The sequence below is a fragment of the Artemia sp. Qi Xiang Cuo genome, chromosome 21, assembly GCF_049724085.1.
Source record: "Artemia sp. Qi Xiang Cuo chromosome 21, ASM4972408v1, whole genome shotgun sequence".
Lineage (NCBI taxonomy): Eukaryota > Metazoa > Arthropoda > Branchiopoda > Anostraca > Artemiidae > Artemia > Artemia sp. Qi Xiang Cuo.
The window spans coordinates 21,731,495-21,757,662 of NC_142814.1; the positions used below are offsets into that span (position 1 = coordinate 21,731,495).

The 26,168-nt window shown below is 35.7% G+C and overlaps 1 protein-coding gene across 3 annotated transcripts in view; it reads left to right on the forward strand.

The window, feature by feature from the left end:
• The window catches only part of CenG1A (Centaurin gamma 1A), a 273,686-nt gene that overhangs the window by 106,053 nt on the left and 141,465 nt on the right, over nt 1-26,168 (forward strand). For all 3 annotated transcript variants that reach the window (XM_089107130.1, XM_089107128.1, XM_089107129.1), the window contains exons 3-4: nt 3,304-3,536; nt 21,121-21,262. In XM_089107130.1, the coding sequence (XP_088963256.1) occupies nt 3,304-3,536; nt 21,121-21,262 (375 nt within the window). The remainder of the gene's footprint in view (nt 1-3,303; nt 3,537-21,120; nt 21,263-26,168) is intronic.

The window sequence follows — 26,168 nt, forward strand, 5'->3', positions numbered from 1 at the left end:
ACAATCTCGCTCCTAGTTCCAAAACGTGATTATACCCACCAAACCAGATCCATAGGTGCATGCACTGGAAAGGTGTCATGGAATAGATTATACCCACCAAACCAGATCCATAGGTACATGCACTGGAAAGGTGCCATGGAACGTAAAGTGGGACAAATACACAGGATGGAACATAGTCTAGGCAAAGTATAACATTGATTACTACTGTTGTGAGAAAGTAAAACTTTAGCTTAAAGAGTAAGGCATTGTGGAGGGCACAGTCCCTTTCATATACGGAAGCGGGGGTTTGGGGGGTGACAGCCCCCATCTGCACCACCTAATCCCTGAACATTTTACGGGTCAAAAGATTGACTCGGCCTCTTTAAAAGTCCCCAAACTGTGCCTCGTAATCCCGATACATTCTAAGGTTCAACCTTGTAACTCAGCCTCTTTAACTCTTTAAAAAACGTAGTTTTTTTTTCAAATGATTAAAAAAAGAAACTGAGTTTCTTTTTTAAACCTAAAATTCAGTATATAAAAAATTTCCTCTGACGTGGAATCAAACCCAGGTCTTCCGCCTGACAGTCAGGAGTATCGACCACTGTACCAAAGAGACACAATTGTTCTTGTATTTTTAGTCTGTTGAATCTATTTTTGACGCAAGCAAATCCCCACAAAACTTGATATTTGGTTTTTGGAAAACAGGGAAGGAGTGATCGGATTTAGCTTAAATTTCGAGGATAAGCTTCCAGGCCCCACGAAAACTTATCTTCTAAATTTCAGCCCGATCGGACAACGCTAAAGGGAGGCTGTGGTGGGAAAATTTAACATGGGCTCTTATAGGAAAACGAGGTTTTTCGTAAATTTAAATTCGGAGGATAATTTTTTCGGTCTGAAAATATCAAAAGGCCCTAACAGGTCGAATTCCGCTTCGAATGAGTCCTCATTCACCCGGATCCGTTGCCAACTGTGGCCTGTAGGCGTGGCTAATAAAGAAAAAGAGAAATGAACATTAAGTGGCTATATCTGGTTTTTGGAAAACAGTGATCGGATTGAGCTGAAATTTCGAGGATAAGCTCCCGGGCCCTAGGAAAGCTTAACCTCTAAATTTCAGCCCAATCGGACAACGTTAAAGGGGGGCTGCGGTGGGAGGGTCGAAACTTCCGGCCCAGTTTACCCCATGAAGACAAAGTCGGAGGAGGATGAAATTTTGCACTTTTCTTAGTTTGAGCTTGGGCAACAAAATGTCATCACCGCGGTCTCTCTGCGACCTCTAGGACCGGAAATCGATTAACATTGTGGTGGGTCGCCTCTTTGAAGAGGCACAAGTGTGCCTCCTTGATATAAATATATATATATATATATATATATATATATATATATATATATATATATATATATATATATATATATATATATATATATATATATATATATATATATATATATATATATATATATATATATATATATATATATATATATATATATATATATATATATATATATAATATATATATATATATATATATATATATATATTTTCCACTTTTCAGTCAAGTGGAAATGAAAAAGCCCGTTGGTTTCCGATCAGTGTTAACACAAAAAGCTAACTGGAAAAGAATTATTCTGAATTTGTTATTAGTTAGGCAACCGATCCAAACAATTAATAATTGATAACAGGCACATACGTAGCCTATTGTCAGGGACCTAATAATAAGATATATTTGGGGAAGAGTTCCATAATAATAAAAAAATGATTTTATTTGGTGATTTGAATAAAAAATGCCAAGAAATTCAAGACAATTTTGGATTGTTTGGGAAAGTAGGGTCTGACCCCGAGACCTTTCCCCTGTATATGTCCTTGATGCTTAAATCTTGCTCTATTTACCCATTGATGTTTCATAAGAGTTTCAGAAAGCCACGATGCATTGTGGCATGTGGCATGTACCACAGGTGCATTTATTGGCGAATCCCCCTAAATGTTGGATAAAGTAGGGGCCCTCTACTGTAGTAGTTCTCTGTTCTAAAAAACTTAATCTCTTCTTACGGTAAAGAAAAGAGTCTCAGTGTGATATTCAAGGTCTAAATCTTTATCACAGTTGTGCCATATTAAGCTTAATAACTGTATAGGAATAGAAACTCTAGATCTACCCCCATTGCTCTTCATTTGAATCTTATCTTTTTGTGTATCTCTTTCCTCTGTTAAGGATTATCGTTCTCCTTTTTCCATGTATTCGTGTTTACTCTACTGGAATTGTAAGGTAATTCACCAAAAGGAATGGGATCACTTTTCAGCTTCTCCGTTTGAATGAGCTAGGATTTGCCTCAAAAGCGCTTTTCTTTGTCCCTTTGCCATAAAAAAGAGCACATCTTATATTTGCTTCGTTGAAGTTTCTTGTTTCAAGAATAGGCTAATATTGAAGCTATAAGTTCTACTTTTGGTATTGTATATAAAAACTGAGAGAGAGAGAGGAGGACGGAGGGAGAACTAAGGGTCTTAATGAAGGCGCAAAAGCATGTCTTTTTTAAATTGTTATTACCTGTTCTCTGCAATGTTCAATGCCCTTCAAAAATCAAGCTGATACAGTCTTTCCTTTGCTACGACTGGAAAAATGCATACAATTTGCGAAATAAGTCCGATCCAGTCATTTTCTCCAGACCGCTGCAAGATTTTTAAAATATGGATTTGTCAAAAATAAGTCCCATCGACTGTCCCGAATCACAGCACGTCCCTTGTAACAAATGATTTTTGAGCAATTACAGTGTGAAGTTGCTAGGTTGTGTCAGAAATGATGGAAAAAATTTATTTTTTTAATGTGGCTATTACTGGAAGATGGTATCTAGTTATATTGTATTCACCATTAATTGATAAAGCAAGCCATCACTACAGCCATTATTTCTTTCTTCATCCGCCCTGGATAAATCATTTTAATGACACTCACTGACATCGCCTAAAACTCTTTTTATCTTTGAAAGGCTAACCAATATTTACATGCTATACGGCAACCGTTCAGAATTTTTTGGTTCTGCCCCTTTTTACCCATTTAATCACAACTAGTAAGCAAGAAAATAATCCAATTTATTAAATTTTGGTCACTTGCTACTCAGTAAAATTCCATAAAAGCCCGTCAAGTATTTAGGGATCTTTGTCTTTTTTCGGAGGGAGTTTGTTTCCGTTTTAGATGATGGCCGTGTAAATACGAATTCCCTGACATGAAATCCTTGTGATTGTCGCACCCTGATTAAATATGGATCATAATTTCTTTCTTCATTAACGGGACCATGAAGATTCATTAATAATCATTTGTTTCTTACTTATAGATTCATTCGTAAATAGTCAAGAATGGACTTTAGCAAGAAACGTTCCGGACTTACGATTAGGCATTGTCGGAGCTCTGTCTTCTGGGAAATCGGCTTTAGTCCATCGTTACCTCACTGGAACGTACATGCAAGAGGAAAGTCCGGAGGGTGGTCGTTTCAAGAAAGAAGTTTCGATAGACGGACAGTCACACTTACTTTTGATAAGAGACGAAGGAGGCCAACCAGAATTGCAGGTATCTTTGTTCTTATCTGACATAATATTTCAATAACCTATTGTAAAGCATCTCTTAAAGTTTAAGGAGACCAAGACCCCACACCTGTGTATGGGGTTTGGTGGTACGAATTACCATAGTTGAGTCGGTTTTGCTGCTATTCTATTTGCTGCAGAGCAACACCACTGCTTTTGAAGTTGTTTTTTCTCGTGAACAGCTTTTTGTAGCTCCGAAGTGGTAAAAGATGCAAGTTGAAATTTTTCTTGGGATGGGAATCATGGAACGGGGCAGTCAAAGTTCCAGTTGAGTTTGTAAAATTTCTAGTAGTTTTCCTGAAAAAAAAAACGGTTTTTCCCTCACGTTGTATTTGGTGTCAAAGCAGAATTATCCTAGCGTGGAAAGAAAACTTTTTCAGAACAATTTTATGTTGTTCCCCTGCATAAAATTAAATTATCTTTCCGAAAAGGGGAGCAAATTTCTTATCTCTTCTAGATTTCTTGGAAATAACTCACAAAAAATCGATATCGAATGCCAAATTCCCAATTTTTTAGGTTGTTTCTGAAATTTTCGATTTGATCCCTCTTGTATTTTAATCGAGTGATTAAAATTGCGCAACTATTAAAAGTGCGCAAGATGGTATGAACTTTGTTATATACGAAATTGCTCCGTTCACTTAGAAATAATTTTCAAAGTTGTCCTAACGCGTCAATTTTTTTTCTCCATTTTTTTTATTTCCATCACTTTTTATAGAGGTAAGTTTTTTTCTAGACAAGGTAGATTTTTTTCCAGATGGATTAGATAGATCTTCTAAGAACTGGAGCTGCCTTTGCTTTCCAGAAATAACATTTTTTCTGTGACTATCTCTATTTGAATGTTTGATTTTGTGGATTCCCTACATTTTGTGCTAATAAAATGCCCTGGATTCGAAGATCAACGTTTTAAAAATAAAATAACTTGGAATGCTCATAGAACTTCATATTATCTCTTCGATAACCCGAGCCAAGTTTCTGTAACTCTTATCAATTTGTGGCAAATAATACGGGGGATCCTGATTTCGAAACCGAAGTTCCGATTTTAATTTTCTTTTAGAATTTTTGATATCGGTGTTTATTATACTTTAGACATTTAATGCCATAAAAAGTAAGCAAGAAGAGATGCACTCTTCTATATGCGAAAATAAATCGTACACTAATAAAAGAGTTTACACAATGAACCGTCTAAGATATGCCTATTAACCGCAGTACATTGTACAGAGTATTAATACAGATAAAAACAAAAACAAAACAGATACAGAGTTTGACGATTACTTCGTATACACAGAACTTTCGGAAGTTCTCTAATTACACGTTGACCTTAAGGAGGCCCTAAACGGTCAATCATTTTGATCAAAAGCTTCTGTCAATCGATTGACGTGTGCTCCAATCAACCTTCAATCGACCCTTCAATCTTAACCAGAGCTAATGTAACATGCTGCTTTTGATCAAAATGATTAAGTCATTCAAAATTTCTATCAATCACCGTCAGTGCTTGAGTCAAGCGTCAAACAGGCTCCTAGACGGTCAATCATGCTTGAGTCAATTGACTGACAGAAACTTTTGATTAAAGTGATTGACCGTCTAGGGCCTCCTTTACGAATAATAACTTTAATAATCAGAACGTATCTGCAAACGTGAAAGGGGAGCCTACAAACTTATTACCCACGAGATATTGGTGCATGTGACCCATGAGTCACAGTTGCTGCAGCTCTCCGTGGAGCCCTGGCAGTGGAGATCTTATACGTGTTAGTTTTACGTAAAGATAGTTATGCTTATAATATTTAACGTGGCATATATGTTGTAAATAGATCTTTATTTACGTTTTTCATTGGGATTGTTTACCCCCCCCACCTCAAATCAGGGGATGGGAACTTTTTCTCCAAGATTAATTCTGTCCGTAAATTAATCGAGAGACTGACATGATCTATTTTGTCAGTCAACACAAGTCCGGTTCTGAAAAAATTTGCATGTTTATAAACAAAGCAAGACGTTTTGTAAGTTGAGACGTCTGCTTTTTTTCTATTCTCTGTTCAGAGAAGGGTAAATAGCTTTTTGAATGGTTGGTGGCACAGCTATTCAGAGGTCTGTTTATAATGAAAAGCATGATTTAAAGACTAGAAGACAGACAAGTAACAGACTCTGAACAGTTTATGATTAGTATAGTGTATACAGTGGAAACACATCGACGATAAATTTGTTCAAGATTAAAGTTAGAACCCCTGTAACATACGCGTACATATAAATTTCATTCCGGCAGGTAGAATGGATTGGAGGTAGGGTGCGAATTTCGTCAAAATAGAAAAATACAATATTTACATCAACTATATGGGGAAATCTTACAGGATTGTAAAAGAAATTGTTAGCTTTGGGACAAGGAGTGAGGCCCCTAGTCAAGGCCGTATCCAGGAGGGGGGGGGGTTAACAGGTTTGAACCCCCCCCCCCGAAATTTTTGACCGAGTCGAAAATTAGTAAAACCATAGTAAAAATTAGTCGAAAACCGAGTCGAAAATTAGTACCCCCCCCCCCCGAACCAAATTCCTGGATCCGCTATTGCCCCTAGTCCTTCCCCCTTGAGTGCTTGTATGTTCTGGAATAGTTCTGTTTAGTAGAAGAAATGGCACTTGTCTGTTATCCAGAACACAATCAAGAAGTTTGCTTTCTTGAATGTGAGTAAGTCAGTTTTTCTCTCGCATTCGGTTATAATTAGCTTATTCTTTCGTGAAAAAAAACTATGACGCAGGTATATTTTTATTAAATATTTAATATATAGAGGTGGTTAGGTATTTAATATAATGCGGTCTGGGCGGCCTGCTTTCCATAATTCTTTGTTGTAATTTCTATTATTTTGTCACTGAAGTATTTTATTTTTATCATATTTTGGTAATCATCACATTATGATTAACCTAATTTCACTACTTGAGTGTGTTCTGGATGACTGACAAGCACCGAAGAAATTTAAAACTAGCCAAAGATACTCGCAAAGCGAAGGGTTGTTTTGCGGCAAAAATGTGCCAAATAAAACTTTCGGTGGCAGAATCTATGGCTCTTTGTTGACACTGAAAAAACGGCTGTGATAGCCAACATTCGTTAATTGCTTCATTGAGAAATTTTAATTGTCCTTATGCTCACATAAGATTGTCTCTTCTATTATTGTTGCTAGTGTTTAGGAAAAATCTAAATAAAAATTTATATGAATGTTACTATTGCGTAGAAAAATTAGCGGGGACACTGCCCGGTAGCCCGAAGGAACTAGAATTTTTTCAGCTCTGTAAATTGCTTGACAAGATGAACAGAAATGGCTTAAGTCGACAATAAATTTAATGGCTTAATGACCATGAAAAGCGAGCGTTACTCCTGTGTGGACATCTATGCAAACAACTAATTATGCCACTCTTAGCAAATGACAATATTTAAGATCCAAACTCCCTGAGCCTTCAATATAGATAATTAGGCTTGAAGGGTTACAAAAATAAATTATATTTTGGAAATTTTGTTGATCCCTGTTTTAAATTTCGTGTATATACTGTTAATTCGATTAATACAGAGAAATATAAAAGCCAAGATAGGTAGAAATAAATGTTCTTCAAAAATGTTCGGGGGAAGGGGTATAAATTATGCCATTCGTCACCAAAGGTTTGCATGGATGCGTTTTTTCCTGGTACGATAGTTTTCAAATCATAATCTAAAATGGACTAATTTCAGCCCTACAAGCTTGTCAGATAGAAATGCAGTTCAGGCAGACGGTTTAGAAAGTGGGAAAAAGAGCAGTTTTGCTATTAAAAGATCCCCTTTTGAGTATCCTGTACAGTATCCCCTTACTTTTTATCTTCTTTAATTTGAACAATTGTCACAGTAGTCCCGATATTTTTTTAACTTCATATCTGTCACTCAAATTGGCGTGGAATACGAACATTTACGTAAATTGACTGGCCACCACCCCTATCTCTTGAGGCCTGACACCCGGAACAGCCCTCTGAGGACATAAATATCATTTTTCTTACTAGCGGAAATAGAAATACGAGCATACGTTATTAGATTATGAGGCCAGGTGTTGTAAATTCGAATATGTCAAACAAATTAACTTATTACACTAGTACACGCAGTCTACAAGTTGTTCAAGGAGTTAAGGGAGGGAAGGAGGTATCGTAAATGGTTTTCTAATGACAGTTTTTTGCAGAAAAAACCTTTTTGGATCATTCTGGTCGATACGAATTATTTTTAGGTTTCTGAAATTACAGAAAATTTTTGTACTCACATTTTTGAACGTTTTTAGTTTTTGAACGTTTAAATACTCGAGACGCCTCTAGGACCGTTCCCATAGCTTCTGCCTGCTTGCAGATATTACGCATCAGTTGACAAATATAGTTGAGGGCCAGTTAAGATAAGAGCGACAAATATATATGGAACATATCATCAATACCATGATATTTTAGAAGTGGAGGTACCATAGCCCCCTCCCTGTATTTTATATTATCCATATTCTTCCAGCGGTCATTCATGAGATCACATATGTAACTATGTTACAATAGAAATAGGCTAATGTACTGAGATACGTTAATCATTGTCCACCACGAGGGGGGCTTAGAATTCCCCTCCGCCTACCTTTTTATAAAGAGGATTAGAATTAGCGGGGAATTTTCCAAAATTTAGCTAAGGTCATGCTCGAAGCTATTATTTGGGAAACTTTTAGATGCGTTCAATGGCTTAGAAATGGACCCAGCGGGTAATTTTCTATTCTCAACTGGACATAAATATACGTTAATTAATAATCTAGTCTTTGTCAATGCTGTCTGTCAACCCTAGAATTTTTATCTGCCCCTTTATATTTCTATAGAAAGCAGAAAAATGTCAAGTTTTATAATGAAGTTGAAGATGATCCGTTGTGTTACGAATGGGAGTGATCGTGATGAATGTTATTTAATTCGGTAAATTTTGAAATTGCCAGTCCGTTAGAAAATAAAGAAATTACCTGGAGGTTAGAGATGGAAAAATCTGGGTTAGGGACGTAGCATTTTTTTATTGTCCGTCAGCGGTTTAATTTTTTTTTACAAATCAATTATTTTTTTCAATAGTTTGATGAAAGCTGATAAAGTTTTGATAAGTAACAGGACTCTTCAGAATTTTTTTTATTTATATCCATGATGATCTTGAATTTAGTGTATTTTTCGTTTTTTATGTCTGGATTTTCTTGATACTACAGTCAGTAACGGTTTTAGGCCCCATAATCTAGGGGGAGCGGTAAAATGCCTTAATATGACTGTAAAAATAAAAAAAAATGGAATTTAACGTGAGCTGTCAGAAAACTGTGGAGGGATATATATATATATATATATATATATATATATATATATATATATATATATATATATATATATATATATATATATATATATACCGATATTTAGTCCATCGGGATATAATAGAATAAAAGAGTGGCATATAAGTTTTGTTAGTCCTTGTTTGAACTCCTAGTTATTTAAACCTAACCTATCTTAGTCAATTATTCTTTGCCCATTTCATGGTATACTAGCTTGTTGATCATGATTCAATTCTAAATTCCTTTTTGAGTATTAGGCTATATAGGCCTAAAATAAAATTTATGCAAAAAATCCCCCTTTTTAGATGTCCCAACCTTTTTATTGTAACCTCAATGACTACTTCACCCAAGCGATAAGATTAGGCGGGGCACCCCATTTTTGGGCTAGTTTGATTTCTTCCTCATAACTACCCTCATCAATAAAATTGTTTCAAGGTTTGGGGCTGCTCTTATCCTTTGTTCCCTTATAATGTATTCAAAAGCCTGAAAACGTGGATAATATGGTCTAACAGGGATTACGAAAAATTTTTACGCAATAAAATGCTGTCAAAAATTTAAAATCCTTTGATTAAAACATCATGAAAGATACAGGGGGTTACAACATCAAGGGGTTGAATACTCTACCGTAACTGCACACTTTTTTTGCGCTTTCTACCGTGGCTTTTCGCACTGCCTCCTATTCATCGGATCATATCCCCTGTGTCTTGGAGCTAGCGATAGGTTTTACGTTCGGGCCTCACACTTTACAACAGTTACGTACGTGCTGGTGGGCGGTTGGGGTGGTGGGCAAACGTTGATACTGTTATATGTCTTCTGTAATTTCTTTGGCTTTTCATTTAGTAATCCTACTATCGTTTCCGCTATTCCAAATTTGCCCTCCTCCTCCCCCTCCCCCCAAAAAAAATATCTGTGCTCATGTCTGCATTTGGTGTACACAGAAATATTTAGCATGCAACCCCTTGGGGGATAATAGAGCTAACCAGGGAGATACAGTTCGTCGTTTAAAATAAAAGCCTTTTGTTAGAACGTCAATCATTTGGAAACGCAATGTTAGAATTTTTTCGCATTATAAGCATGTAGCTGGCTTATGCATATTTGCTAATGGTACCATCCCTCCCCCCTTTTTGTTTACGGTGATATGGTGGAAATTTTAAACATACCTTTAAGGGTAGTTTATGCAAATTTTAGTGAAACATATGCTTTAAGGATCAGTCTGCTGAATTGGAAGTCAAAAAGACCATCGTTAAATTGCGAGGGAATATACCCCGGTTTGGCATCTCGTTAACGAACATAATTTGTTTCTTTACTCACAAGAGGCATCTGGGTTTTTCAAACTTGAATCATCCGGATTTCTCTTTGAAGGGATTTAAAAAAAAAAAAAAAAAAAAAAAAAAAAAAAAAAATCCGAACAACAAGTTTTGAAAGGAAGTTAAGAACGATATAAAGACCAGGAGAACTAAATCCTATAATCATTCAAACTCAAAAATGACGAGAAATTACTATCAAAGAATAAATGAAACCGAAAAACAAACAGAAATTAGAATAAATAATTATATCAAATATAAAGATAAAATATGCTGATATAGACGAATAAACAAATCTTTTAAACGAGAAAAATTTAATTGAATGTTAAAGTAAAACTTAAAACGAACACAAATTACTATAAACAGAATTTTGGATGCTGCCCAAGTCCCCCAAGTCCCTTAACCGTAATAGTTTTAAAGCCTAATGCGTCATTTGCGTCTTGTTGAAAACTATATTATTGTTTTTTCAAAAATCAAAACTATAGTGCTTTAATTTTTCAAAACATCGACGAAAAAAAGTCACTATAATAATCAAGATGACTGGAAAGAACTAATGAAAATAAACTAAATATTTATTATATTGTGATATTAATTCCTAGAAATTTCTGCAATCAAGTTTTGTATTTCAGTGCATTTTTTTTAATGTTGTAAATAGGGACAAAAATGTTTACCAGTCGAGTTGCATCTGTTAGCAATCGCAAGTAGTTGCAGTCGCAAGTCGCAGTAATTGCAGTCGAAGTCGCAGGTACAAGTCGCAGCCGCAGTCACGAGTAGTAGTAGCCGCAAGTAGTCGCAGCAGCCGTATCACGTATTCGCAGTCATAAGTAGCCGCAGTCCCAGTCGCAAGTAACTGTAGTTGAAGTCGCAATTAGTCACGCTTGCAAGTAGTCGTAAATAGTCATAGTCGCATTTGCAAATGTCACAGTCGCAGTCATAAGTGGTGGCAGTTGCAGTCAGAGTAGTAGCAGTATTAGTGGCCAAAAAGTTAAAGTTTGATACCTTTAGCCGCTCCTAAGGTAGCCTATTGGAAATACGCCCTTTTGATAACCTAGATGCACATAGTAAATTTTGAATTAGTTTAACAGCCCTTTTAACATTCCCTGAAGTTTTTCCTTAATACCCTTAGTGTTTTCTGATATACCTAGAATCACAGTGCTCCCCCCCCTTCACAGTGATAAATTCAGTATTTAAACAATGGGCAATTTATAGCCCTTTCTCTGGGGGCTGGGGGGCATAGTGTCCCCAGAGGCATTGCTATTAGAACTGACTATTTTGAACAAGTAGCTCTTTCAGAATTTTGATCAGTATTGAGGGGGGCATCCAAAAGCTCAAGGGGAGCCTTTGCCCTCCAAGCACTTTTTGACACGCCCTGAAAGTTTCAATTTAACACCCTGATATGTTACATAAATATTTCTAACGTGCCCTTTTGACAGCCCACATGCACATTGTGTGTTTTGATTATTATTTTTTTTTTTTCAACATCCCTCTCAGCATTTCCTGAAAGTAGTTGCATTAAAAGTAGTCACAGTCGCAATTTGTTGCAGTCACAACTTATCACAGTCATAGTCGCAACTACTTGCAGTCGCAGTAGTAGTAGTAGTAGTAGCAGTAATGGTCCTGAAAATTTCGAGTTAATACCCTTAATTGTTCCTAAGAACAGGGGGAATACCAGATTCCCCCTTTTGACAGCGTAGATGAATACAGTGTCCTTTGATTTAGTTCAGCATCCCCCTCTACATTCCCTGAAGTTTCTCCTTAACACCCTTAGTTTTTTCGGACCCATGCAGGATCAAGCATTTCCCCTTTTCGAATGACAAATCCTGTGTGTGAACAATGGACACATTGCATAATTTACAACAATTACCCCGGGTGCTGAGGATAGTTTAGCATCCCCGGAGATATAGTTATTAGACCTTTTGGCTATTTTGAGCAATTTTTTTCCTAATTTTCGGTCAATATTGAAGGGGGCCTCTAAATTGGGCAGGGAGGAGGGTTTGGCTGTTCTCCGATCACGTCCAGACATACCCCTGAATATGCCCTGAAACTTTCAAATTAATACCCTCATCCTCTTTGATATGTTTCTGATACACCGTTTTGGCAACCAGCACGTACATAGTATGTTTTGATTTTGTTCAATATTCTCCTCAACATTTGCCGAAGGTAGTCGCAAATAAAAGTAGTCGCAGCCGCTAGTAGTTGGAGTTACAGTCACGAGTAGTCGCAAGTAGTCGTGGTCGAAGTCGCAAGTAGTCTCATAATTGTCGCCATCGAAAGCAACCTTAATCAAATTCCAAAATAGTTGTAGTTGTAGTCACAGTAGCAGTAGCAGTAGTAGCCCAGAAAGTTTCAATTTAATCCCCTTACCTGTTCCTAAGATGTTGAAGATGCGCCTTTTTGACAACTTGAAGGGACATAGTGTCTTCTGGTTTAGTTCAATATATCCCTCAGTATTCCCTGAAATTCTACTTCAATATCCTTATACTTTTTGCACACACCCATGATCAAACATCCCCCCTTTCCCAGTGATAAATCCTACATATAAGAAATGGAAAAAAATTTCATAATTTACTTTCTTTGCTCCGGGGGCTGTGTGGGGTAAGACTCCCAAGAGGCATAATTGTTAGACCTTTCGACTATTTTGAACAAAATGGCTTTTCAAAAATTCTATCTGTTTTCAGGGGAGTATCTAAAAAGGCCGAGGTTTAGGCTGTGGGCATCCGATCAATTTTAAATCTTAAAAGGAGAACTAGAACTTTCAATTTCCAATTGAAGGAGCCTCCTCCCAAGTTTAAACGATCATTCCTTCCATATGAAGTGGTTCTGGCAAAAAAGAAAACAATAATAATACATTGAAGCGTTATGGATCTTTACTAAAGGCGGCGCTAGAGCGCTGTCTCCTAAATTTGGCCTATCTCACGCTGTCCATTAAGAGTCAAAGCATGTGTTGGTTAATTAGAGTTTGTATGGTTAGTAACTAACCGTCAGATGAATAGATAAAGTGATCTATGCTATTTCACTCGGCAGATGAACAATATAAGTATGCGCTGCATATCAGTCCCCAAATTTTATTTGTATTGATAGTCACGTTCTGTGAATTAGTGACATAAAATGTGTCTGTCCAAAAAGTGATACTTCCCTAGTACAAAAAAGGATACATAAAATTCTCTTGCTTCACTGCCGGCTTCTTCTGTAGAACTGTTCTAATCCGACGGCTATCTTAATTCAAAAGGCTTAATGTGAAATTTTTTAAAACTTGAGATTTACGCACTATCCCTCCATAGTTGAAAGTTTGAAGTCATACTGGAGTGACCAGTCCAATTCATTTTCCTCTATCTCTTTCAGTTCATAAGATAGTTGGAGTCCTTTTCTCGCGTCCAGGAATAAGTGAAAATTGCAGCTTTGATCACAAAATCATTTTTACCTTCATGTAATCACATAAAATCCAAGTTCCATTTTTAACTTTATCTGCCACTTAATTTTGAGATGCTGACTCTTGACTTGTAGAATTCTAGTATTTTAAATTCTGAAATCTTTACCTTTGAAAGGTACGATTTGAACTTCTTTTTTTCGAATATTCAACTCTGGCTCCAACCCTTGGCTCCTGAATTTCAAGGTCTGCTTATTTTCGAAAATTTGAATATGTCTACATAGGTAAATACGTGTCATTCTGAGTGGGCAGAAAATATTCCAGGGCAACTCCGACCCCAAACCCCAAATTTCGATTGACTCCGACTCCTGTAGCAGTAAATTAGGATCGACCGACTCGCTCCAAGTGTGTGTTTGCGATCAAATTTTTCTAAGAATATGTTCCACTGCAATAGAATGTTCTGGTTCCCCATTGCACTTCCTGACTGAAGAAACTGTGGACTGTAAAGTCCAATGCCGTATTCTTTACCTTCTTCTCTCCTACCTTTACTTCTTAAATACCCCTTAGACCCTTGCATAATTGTTCATAAAACTAAGTTCTCTACCGTAAAAGATAAACTTGTTCAGTCTGTTTTTTCTTTTCTAGGTTTGAATTTCAACTCACGATTCTTCTGGTTTTAGCAAACGAAGAGTCCTAAGTGATTAGACATTAATTATTTACCAATCAATAATATCGTAGCATGAATTTCCTACTTAAAAACAAAATAAGTACATATGTCACAATTGGCGATTGATTTTCACCAAAATTTGTATATAGGATTTTTAGTTTCTTGATTACAAATCTGAGGCTAATACTTCAACAAAGAGAAATCGGATAATAACCCTGTGTAGAAACGAGATAAATCTTGATCCAGTAAAAGAATGAGCTAAGTCTTGGCTCAGTACAAAAACAAGCTAGGTCCTCGCTCAGTGCAAAAACAAACTAAGTCCAGACTCAGCGTATAAATGAGCCAAGTCCTCATTATACATAGTCTTCTCACACTATTAAAATATAGGCATGTAAACCTTGCTTGAAGTGGAATTAGGCACTGATTTTCGTTCTGTATGGCTGATGACGCAAGGTGGGCTAAAAACCTTTCCTACGCCTCCCCTTCCGCTCCTACGCAAACTATTTATCTGAGAGGATTGTACCTTGTTAGAACTAGAATCATGCTAGGATTTTTAATTTGTATGATTACAGGGTCAATATGTTTTCGTACCCCCTCCATTACCCCCCGCCCCCACACACACACACACACACGGTGTCTTGTTTGAGCCATAATCGTGTATGAATTTTGAGTTAGTATGATAGGAAGGCAAAAAGAAAGTTCTTGGCCATTGCAAAAGCTCTCCTAACCACACATCTTCTATCACCAGGTTTTTACCTCAAATACAAGCACGTTGCACCTTGTTACAAGTGGACTCGGAATAAGAATTCTCAATATGTATTATTGGGAGTATAAAATGGCCTTTCCATAACCACTGCCCTTCCTACCGCCAACTTTTAGGAGAAAGCTGGCTGTGTTGCAGCTTGTTTGTGTCGGAATCACTGGTTTTCAGTTTCTATTATTAAGACCAAAATGGACCAGCATACCCCTTCCCCCTGCAGTCACCTATCTCTCAGCGCCTAATTTGTATCGCAAGTTCCTTGCACCCTGTTTGAATTGGGGTACGAACATATTTTCAGTCTGTACGATTGGAGGACCAACGGTGGTATTTTGCCCCTTGAACACCCTCCCTGCCACCAGGTTTTGTTAGAAAGTTGGTTTAATCGTAATCATTTTTAATAAGTATTTTTGGAGATACAAATTGAGCTGTTGACTACCCCAACTCCCTCCTACTGCCGAATTTTTAGCAGAAAGGTAGGCACGTTACACCTTTTTTGAAGCGGAATAACGCAAGTATTTTCAATCTGTATTATTGGAGAAACTAAGCAGGCCCATGGCACCCGTAAAAGCTCGTAGCCCTTCCCATCACTAAGTTTTTAGCACAAGGATTTAGCACAAGACTTATTTTGAAGCAAAATCAGTCGTATTTATTAGCTTTTTTAGAAGCATGAAGTAAGATAAGATAAGATAAGTTTTATTCTTCATTATATATACACATACAATATTACATGCTATTATTCCCCCAAAGGCTCATTGGCCTGTACAAAGGGGGAAGACATGAAATGCTTACTCAAAAATGAAAAACAAAACACTTACTCACATACAAAGGAGAAGAAAAGAAAATATAGATAAAATGAAAACTATAGAAAAAATAAAATAAATAAACTAAATTAATTAGTTCGATTAAACAGACTAAAAAAAAAAAAAAAAAAAATAAATAAAAAAAAAATAAAATAAAAAAAAAAATCAAAAATAAATCAACTAAAACAAAATATTTTTAAATATTTTTTTTTTTTTTTTTTTTTTTTCCTAAACAAACCGAATGAGTTGCACCCTCGAGCTGATTCAGGCAACTTATTCCAAACAATATGACACGCCATTAGAGGATTAAAATCTGACCTTATACAAGGAGTAAAGAAGGACACTAAGCCCCAAGACCTTTTTTGTATTTATTCCTTAGGAGCATTACGGAGCATACACACATGCACCCATAAATACGCACAAAGTCCTGAAACTATTTTCGAAAAGATAATTGGTGGAGTTAAATTAAAACGTAGATTGTTATTCATTATCACTATTCTCTATTGTTTTCTGGTGTTGGTAATGAAATTATAAATATACTTAAGATCAAATGACTGTTTATTGTCAAAAGTTTTACTCGTTTTTATACTTTCTTATCATTTTAAATATAGCTGGAAATGCAATGTAGTCAAATTAATTATTTACGATGTACAAATGGACCACTGAAATTTTTGGCCACAAATGCATAAATATCTTGCATACATATTGTGTATGGTTACATCGATAAATGAAGATTCTTTACCTGGCTAGACACTTTTTTAACTGAATTCACTGCATATAAAAAATTGATAAGAATCATGAAAACTCGGCACTTGTCAATTCAAAGAAACACACCCAAAAATAGAACTTACGTTAATCCTAATGATGTATACCAAAAAATGGTGATAATATAATACTTTCGAAACAAAATTATGAAAACTACGATAAAGAATTATGGAAAGCAGGCCACGCACAACGCATTATATTAAATACCTGACCCAACTTAATCTAGCTCCTAACCATCTCTGTATATTAAAAAATTAATTAAAAACATCTCACATAAACCCACAACATCAGGCTCTCCATCAGAAACAATTTGTCTTAAATTATCAATTGGCGAGGAGAGACCCTGAATGTTAAACTTAAATGCTGTCAAAGAATAATTTCCTTTGGTAACCTCCTCTCCCCCCCAAATCCGAAACATATTTACTATAACAAATAGGGTTTATATTAATCGGACTTTGATTAGCCTGACCCACATAATTATTTACAATACTAATTACATCGAAAGGATTATATTCAAACTCCAAAGCCGACTCTCATGGCTTAAAAAATTCACAAAAACAGGTTTTACTTGGAGTCTATTAAAGTCACCAGATGAACCAAAAAGAAATCTTTACTTAAATCAATTGCAAAAGAAAAACCTGTCAAAGGATTACAAACAATCAAATAACTAATTGGACAGCAGGTATTATCGGAATGAACCACTAGCACTGAAAGAGAAACAAAAATGAAAAAATAAATAAAGTAAATAAATGAAAATCAATGAACTGTGGAAGGCATTTACAAAATAAGAAAAATACTAACAAGTCACATACTAATGCATTCATGCGAATAGTTAATTTTACGTATACGAGTTTCACCCGGAACTTTGGCTAGAACTTGTCCATGATCAGACCAAACACTTCTTGGACCAAAGGAGCTGCGAGCCACGTTTAATAGATCGCGACGCTTTTTAGTTAGGTTTTCAGACACAAATACACCTGACTTAACCAACTTACTTTTTGCTGCAAACACTTTTCGAGCAATATCCAAGTTTGAAAATTTTACCAGGATGGGGGCAATTTTCACATTCTCAGTTTGAGTAGCAGGCTGACGGACTCGATTAGCCTTTAAGAGGTCCATTTTTTTTTAATCTTGCAAGCCCATTATTTTTGTTATCAATTCAATAAGATTATCCATCAATTCCACATTGGGGTTTGGTTTCACACCGTAGAAAATTAGGGTGTCAAGTAAGGTATCCTGCTCAAGTTGGTCAACCCTATCCTCTATTATAGAAATTTTATTTTCAAGCAAGTTCACAGCTTTATAAAGTCTTTGAAGGGTTGATTCAATTTTTTCAAATTTAGCATTATATTCAAGGGAAATAGAATTATAAACTTCGTTCACAACATCTTCACTGATAATTTCAGAAGCTCGGCGATCTTTCATTGTGAAAGCCAGTGAAACCATGACCTCTCCAACATCCTCACCTTTCCCATTGATATATTGGCGTTTTGCACCATTTTGACAGTGAAATAACGTAGGAGTTTTTTAGTCGGCGTTATCGGAGCAATATAAAGGACTTGTGGCCTCAGCAACAGCCTCTACTCCTGTCGGCCACAAATTTTCTAGCGCAGAAATAGGCCTAGGCATGTTGCACCTTGTTTGGACCGGAATCATGCAAGGATACGAATGATGGGAGGAACAGAGTGGAGGGGAACAGTGAGATGGGCCTGTGGCCCCTCTATCCCCCCTCCAAATTTTTGGTGGAAAGGTTGACATGCTACATCTTGTGTGAATCAGAATCATGCAAGGATGTCTGTTCTAAAGTTTGGAGAAACAAAGATTTCTAATGGCACCTCCTACGCCCCTCCAACGCCCACTTTTTATTAGAAAGCTGGGTGTGTTGTACTTCTTTGACCCGAAATTCTCCAAGGTTTTTCAATTTTTATTGAAAACCTGTATTTATATTAAAAACTGAATTTAAGTCTCTAATAATGCCACTGACCGATATACCAAACGTTCCTCTAGGTTCAATTTCACCCTTCATCTGACCTTTATTTGGCTGTCGTGAGGAAGTTGGGACTGTAACGCCGGCGTGTTAAAACGGGGTGATTTAAAGAAAAGGAATCCCCTCCTCCGGCTTAGCATTCTTATCAAGATTTTTGATTTAGTGTAAGGATGCATTCAGCCTATTCTTTTTAGTTGGAGATTATCCATGAAGCTATGATAAGAATTTGATAATGCAGTCGACTCGACAGGCAGATGATTTGTTGTTGGACTAATTTTGTTCCTTTAAATGTGTTCCTTAAGTTTTATATTATCTTTTATCTTGTTTGACTTTAACGGTAAAATTCTGTGTGGCAGACCCGTATGAATAAATTTTTTTCGGTGCGGCGCTAAGAAATGCTAGTGACATAAGGCTTGAAAGTGAAGATTATTTGTTTATTTATTTTATATCAAATGATATATTGTGAGGTCAAATTCCTATAAAAAAAGGAGGGAGAAAGTAAGAATAGAGTATACACTGGTTTTGATAATAATAATAATAATGCCAACCATCTTGTGGAAAAAGCATCAGTCATTTGGGCTTTCGTTCATGTATTTTGGTTGTCAAAAATGTGAAGAAGTTGATATTTGTCAGTAAAATTTGTGCAAATTGGCCTGTACAAAATTTATCTAGCAAAAATGATCGGTACTTGTCAATTAGCTGGAACCCACGCGATATATTGTATACGGAAGATGGTTAAGAAACTAGTCAAAAGGGTTCCTTTCAATAGAGAATTGGATTGCAAACCGAGGTTTGTCACTGCGTTTACAATATTTAAACTTTTGTTTTTTGGGGTCTAGGGGGGAAAAGGTACCTAGGTTAGGTTACGTATTTAATATATCATATGCTTTACTCTCCACCCCCTAATGTGCAAATATATTGCCCAAATTTTTTTCTTAACTATTATATTTTAATCATATTTTGTTTTATATCATTTGTATTGACCAAACTTGACTTCTTGCGTGGGTTCCAGCTAATTGACAAGTACCAAATGATCCATTCAAGCAGTTTCCAAATCCTTGCTTCTATGAGGCTCATGTCTTCTTTTTAACGAATATGCGAACAACTAAGGCCAGGTTCGTAGAATTTTGTAATAGCTACTAGATTCCTCTCCCAACCCTTAAGGGTGCGTTTGCACGCATACTCTTTCAAATATCCCGTCTTTGTATCAGTTAACAATAGATCTGTGCATCGAGTCGCTTAAACCGACTCGGCTTTCTGATGCTATTCAAAAACGACAGGAGTTCAGTCCAAAGAAATTATGAGGAATGTTTTTACCTAATAAAATTAATTTCTTTTGGTTAATGAGATCCGTCTTTTCTTTTTAGGTATTTTCTTTTGTCTTTACCTAATCATAATCTTAAACAGTTTTTTTTAATCGTTTAGAATAACCACTTTTTTCCAACTGATTCTCTTTGAACGATTTTTTTGTTCAATGTATAATGCTTGCGCTCTTCAAGTCAGAGCTTATCATAGGCAGCGCAATAGCGCTGCCTATGATAAGAACGATGTTTTCACTTAAAATGGTCACCTTTCAGAAAACTAAATCCGGTTGTCTGTTGTAGTAATGTACAATTTGTCATATTTTTGTCATGTCCTTCCTTACATAGTCTGTTCATTTGAGCCATGTCTGCCACAACGGGGTCATTCTAAACGGATTACGGAGCCATGACCCTTTTCTGGTTTTGACACGAAAGTAGGGACGTTTTTGATCTGGATTCTGTATTTTTAAAATACTATGAATTTAAGCCATAGTATATGTCCCTTCCTCCTTCTCAGTGGTACTTATGTATTATACCGCATACACTCAAGTTTACGCTTTGTAAAACTCGAGAAAAAACCGGTTTTATCTGTCTTTATTAAGAAACAATTGGCTTACGCTCAGTGGAAAACAAGGGGCGGGTGACAGAAAACATTGGAATCATATAATTTGGGCTATATATTTGCACATTAAGGGGATCGGGTGGCGGTTAGGTTACCCCCACTCCTAATGTGCAAATATAAAACCCAAATTTGTTTCTAAAATATTATATTTTGATCATAATTTGGTATTTTTCATTAGGATTAACCTAACTTCACTTCTTGAGTGTTGGCGGTATAGTACATAAGTACCCTCTCAGTTTTCGATACATCGCGTGTGACAAATTGGTTGTCACCATTGCCAGAGACTCGTCGCCATTGTTCTTATTCATTCTGTTTTCTTATTGTATCTATTCTTATTTTAATATAACGATAAGCAAAGGTGACATTGCATATGACATACAACTACCGATAATTCTTTATCGATAAAGCTTTTTTTCATACTAAAGGAGAAATCAAAGAATTTTACTATTAGAAGCTGATTTCGCTATTTCCCGGTTCTAAAGAAATCTGAATGGGGTATTTATGAGACAGAAAGAGAGAATGAGAAATGGTATTGATCAGACAAAGAGAAATGGTACTGTTTTCAACATAGCGTTGAAAACAATACCACAGTGTATATATACCAATTTGTTAATAGATTCCATACTTTGTAAAAGGTTGTGGATTTTTTCTCAATTCTCAGGTTTGGTTTCTCTTTCAGTTCACCACATGGGTCGATGCAGTGATATTTGTGTTTAGCTTAGACTGTGAAGTCAGTTTCTCCACCGTTTACAATTACTACCTCCGCATGTCACATTTTCGGAATATCTCTGAAATACCTGTCATTCTTGTCGCCACCCAAGGTATGTTACCCTTTTTATTTTTTCTGCTCATTTAAAAATGACGTTTCTTTTATATCCCAGAATATACGCGAACTGTTCAGCTTGACTCTGTCTTTTTGCAGCTTCAAACATTTGTTTTTACATTTTCGAATGTTTAGGATTGTCGCTGTGGCGATAGGTTAATATTAATTGTGGTCATTATTTTCATTTCATTGTTGCCTTCTGTATATCTTTCATTCATTTTGGCTGTGAGTCCGCATTCCCCCCTGTATATTAGGTTTTTCGTATTGTGGAATTTGAAGGATCTACAAGGTAGATCGCAAGAAGGGGTACAGGAGACAATAAACCTTAGCTTGACTTCGGTAATCCACGAGATAATCGCGTTTCTAGTTTTTTGACTGTTATTTGTGACTGGTAATCTATGCAAGGTTTCTTTTTTAGCGGAAATTTTTAGCTTATTTATTGACCAAAAGAAAAACGCATCTTGGAAAAAAGCACACACAACAAAAACTTCGAAGTATATCGATAAAAAAATACGATCCGAAATACATATTAGGGCAGTTGATTGTGCTGCTAAATTTGGGGAGAGGGGGTGTTATATGTCTCAATTTGAAAAATAATCACTGAGTACCTTTTGAGTCGCCAAAACTAAACTCGCGCGTCGCATTCGATTCTTTGATCTTTCATAGTTTACTTTTAAAATGGTTTAGTTTTTTTTCTTAAGTGATTTTTCTTTTTGGTTCCATCAGAGTTGGGATAAAATTTAAATGAGGATAACTTAAAAACTGTTGTTGAGAGCAACATTGCACATGCTTGTTTGTGTCAAACGTATGTTAGGCCTACGGCTATTCTTTGTAGTTTTTTTTTTTAAATCTTTAAATTCGGAATTCCTGAAATTATTTTTTGGCTATGTCGACAACTTTGCCACTAGAAAGCATTTGCTCTTCTCGATGTCTTTTTGCCTTCCCCCTCTTAGATTTTGAGTAATACTTATTCCTTTTTTTGTATTTTCAAGGGAAACTACCTTTTTCATATTTTCATTGGATACAAATATAAGAAACCATGACCCCCTTGATTTTGAAGAATACCCCCCCCCCCCCCGATATAATCTTGAATTGGTGCCACTGGGCTTTGAAGGTAGAGTCACAGGTGAGCAGTGTGACTACCGCACTTAGTACCATGATGATGATTTTATTACGTGACTGCACCAAACAGTTATTTCACGCTACATTACTATATAACTACATTTATACATAAACACTAAAATACTCACAGAAAAAAAAGGAAATAAAAACTACACATTCACTAAACACTCCTCAGAAAACTTTCACAACAACCTCAAACATCAAATCTATTTGTGTTATACAGGAATTTCTTCACTATGTTCCTAACATTTTTATCACCAATTATCAAACTTAAATCAAAAGGGAAGCTAACATTATATTCTCTCAATTCAAAAATCATATTCAACCTCTGACGAACATAAAAAGGACAGTCATACTGGACATGCTCACAGTTTTCTATACATCCACATCCACACGTTGGGCTATCCGTCATGCCTATTCTATGTAAAAACTAATTCAGTTTCGAATGGCCTGTTATAAACTGAGTTAAGATATAGCTTGGTTCAAGTTTTTGCGCACAAATTAAATCTTCTACATTTGAAAAATCTAACAGGCCAACTACTCATATAATTTTCAAATATTACATACCATTTATTGTATAGAGCATTTTTTAAAACACCACGGTTCAGTTGGATAGGTGAAAAATAATTTTCCATCAGAAACTCAACTCCTAGCAACTCAGCAACTATTTCATCGGTAAAAACGCTATGATCAATGGAGTATCTATTTAAAGGAAAACTAGGATGAACAATACCTTGCCAAAAAGGGGGATATCCCTTTTTAATAAACCTCATCACTGCCAGTTATATTGATCTTAGACCGATTGAAAGGACACCTGAAATGGCAGTAATTACATGATTTTTAGCAGTTATAAACGACTTTGGAGTGTTAAGGGTTGAATATCTTTGTGCTGACTGTAACATATTCTGTATATTTTTTTTTCTTAAGGCCCCAATCAATGCTGGAGCAGCATAAAAAATAGTACTTTCAATTACTGACTTATACAATTTTCTAAGAGCGAAAGGCTTTAAGCCCCAGGTCATCCTTGCCGCGCTTAAAAGACGACTCGAATGTTTCTTAGCTTCATTAATTCTGCATGTTACATGTTCTGTCCAAAGAAGTTTCCTATATAAAATTACACCCAAATATCGAACTTTATCCTTAACTTCAATAATGTCGCCTCCAAATACTAAATTAACGTAGGGTGTTTTATGTCTATTTGTGAATAAGACGGCCTCTGTTTTTAAAGTGTCAAATGTTAATTTATTATTTACTGCCCATTTATCAAAACTCTCGAAAATCTTATTTGCTACTTTTTCCAGTGTACTTACATTCTTTGCTGTAATAATAGCACATATGTCATCAGCGCATGCTTGAATCAAACAATTTTCATTTATATTAATTTCAAGAATATCATTAATATTAACAAGCCAAAGAAAACGAGATAGAATTCCACCTTGTGGACATGACTTTCCTAGTAAATGTAATTTTCCATTTTCATATTCGACTGTTCGATCTGATAGATAACTATGAATTAATTTTATTAAGCCAGAAGGGCATTCTTTTTCCTTTAACTTTTTAATAATTCCTGGATGCCAAGCATTATCGAACGCCCCTTTTATATCAAAAAACATACACAATGTAAATAACTTCTTCTTTTTATTTTTTTCACTCATAGTCACCAAATTATCAGCCGCATCTACCGTGCTTTTATTTTTCGAAAAACCAAACTGATAATCAGAAATCCAATTTTTATCATTACTTAATTATTCAGTCTACCCATTATTAACTTCTCAAAAATTTTTCCCAAATTAGAAAGCAGACTTATTGGGCGATACGATCGGGCGTTACCGTCATTTTTTTTACCCTTTTTATTTATTACAATCACATTAGCCCTTTTCCATTCTTTAGGGAAATACGAAACTTTCAAACGCGCGTTTAAAATTTTCAAAAGAGTGTGTGCAATTACATTCATATTTTTTTTCAAAATTAAATTTAAGATTCCATCTGGGCCTGGGGCTTTCATTGGTTTTAATTTTTTTATAATTTCTAAATGGTCTTGAATCTGAAAATCCTCGCTATTTTCTACATCTTCTTCTAATATCTGCTTTACTTCTTGTCGAATTGTATGATGATAGCTATTGTCATCTAATATCTCATCTTTCGTACACCACTTATTTAAAAGTACATTCCCAGCTTCAGCTATTGAATTCGTAAAAGTACCATCACTCTTTTTAATATGGATAGGCTTTGCAGTCCCACCCTTCAACCTACAAATCTTATGAATTGTATTCCACGGATCCGTAGTCCCCCTTTCTTCACAAAAATGCCTCCAATCTTCTTTTTTAGCCTTCAAAATTTCCACCTTATATTTACTTTTAGCATTTTTCATATTTACGTCGCTTTCTATCGATCTTGACATTTAAAAACTTCTCGAAATACATCTATATTCTTTCCTTAGTTCACTTAATTGTGGTGTCCACTAGCGTCAATTTCTTTTAAAAATAATAATATGACGCTTAGGAGTTAAGTCTTTTATATCAATATTTAATAAATTAGTTAAGTTATAAAACGCTGAATAGAATGCTTATTCTTAATACAGATTCCGTGCGAAAAATTAACCAATATGGTTGAGTAAAAAAGCACTAAATACGTCCCAAATTAGTCTTCTTAAAATTATATCGCTGGTTCACATTTTTCTCTCTAATCTCATCATTAAAACTGAGATAAAAACTTATATACAAATGGTCTGACAGTGAAGGAGGGTCTTGTAGGACTCTCCAATTTTCAATATATATCAAAAGTTGTATACTAGCAATCGTAACATCTGGGCTAGAATAATGATGATAATATGTGGGTGAATCAGGATCATTAATAACAACAAGTTGTTTACAAGTTACAAAATCTTCTAATTCTTTTCCTTTATGATCAGTAGAAACACCATTTAGCCACATTGGACTTTTAGCGTTAAAATCCCCACCTATCGCATAAAAAGAATTACACATTCTATCCAAAATACTCAGCTGATAATCTAAGGACTGCAGCGAAGGGGAGCAATATACTGATGACGCTCTAATGATTCTTGACTTCAAATAAATAGATACGGTGACATACTCATTTGTAGACTCATCATAATGAATATCGCACTTAAATTCTTTTTTAACTAATACTGCCGCACTAAAGAATCTTTTCTCAAAATCAAACCTTGAGAATACTGCATAATCACTTGGTACACATGTTATTTTTCCGAACTTGTTGACATACGGCTCTTGTAACAATACTACATCTGGTTTTAGGTCGCAAAGTGTTTTCTGAAGCTGAACTAGTGCGCTATAAGAGTGCTGAAGGTTAATCTGAAAAAATGTCAGTCTGTTTGCACTAAGTAAGTCATTTTGAGTATTCAATTATACTGAATGTTCTTCTTGAGACGATCCGTGATTTCGCGAGCAATTGGGCATTTTTTAAATTCATAGGATGCATGTGGCTCAAATTTGACATTTTTTTTTATTACATGACCGACACACCAGGCGACTTGTCAAAGGTTTTTCACAGTCCTCGGAAGCATGGATACCCATGCACTATGAGCACGCAACATCACCCTTACAAACCGAACGTTTATGACCATAGAGACAGTAGTTCGTACATCAAATGATGTTGATGTGATCCTCGCATTCAACCATTAAAAACCCGAACTTAAGTCGACGATTTGAAATGATTTTCTTCCATAATACTGGGCTGACTTCAATAATCACGTTTTTTCTCGTTCCTCTTTCTACAACACTGATAACCTTGAAGGTTTCTCC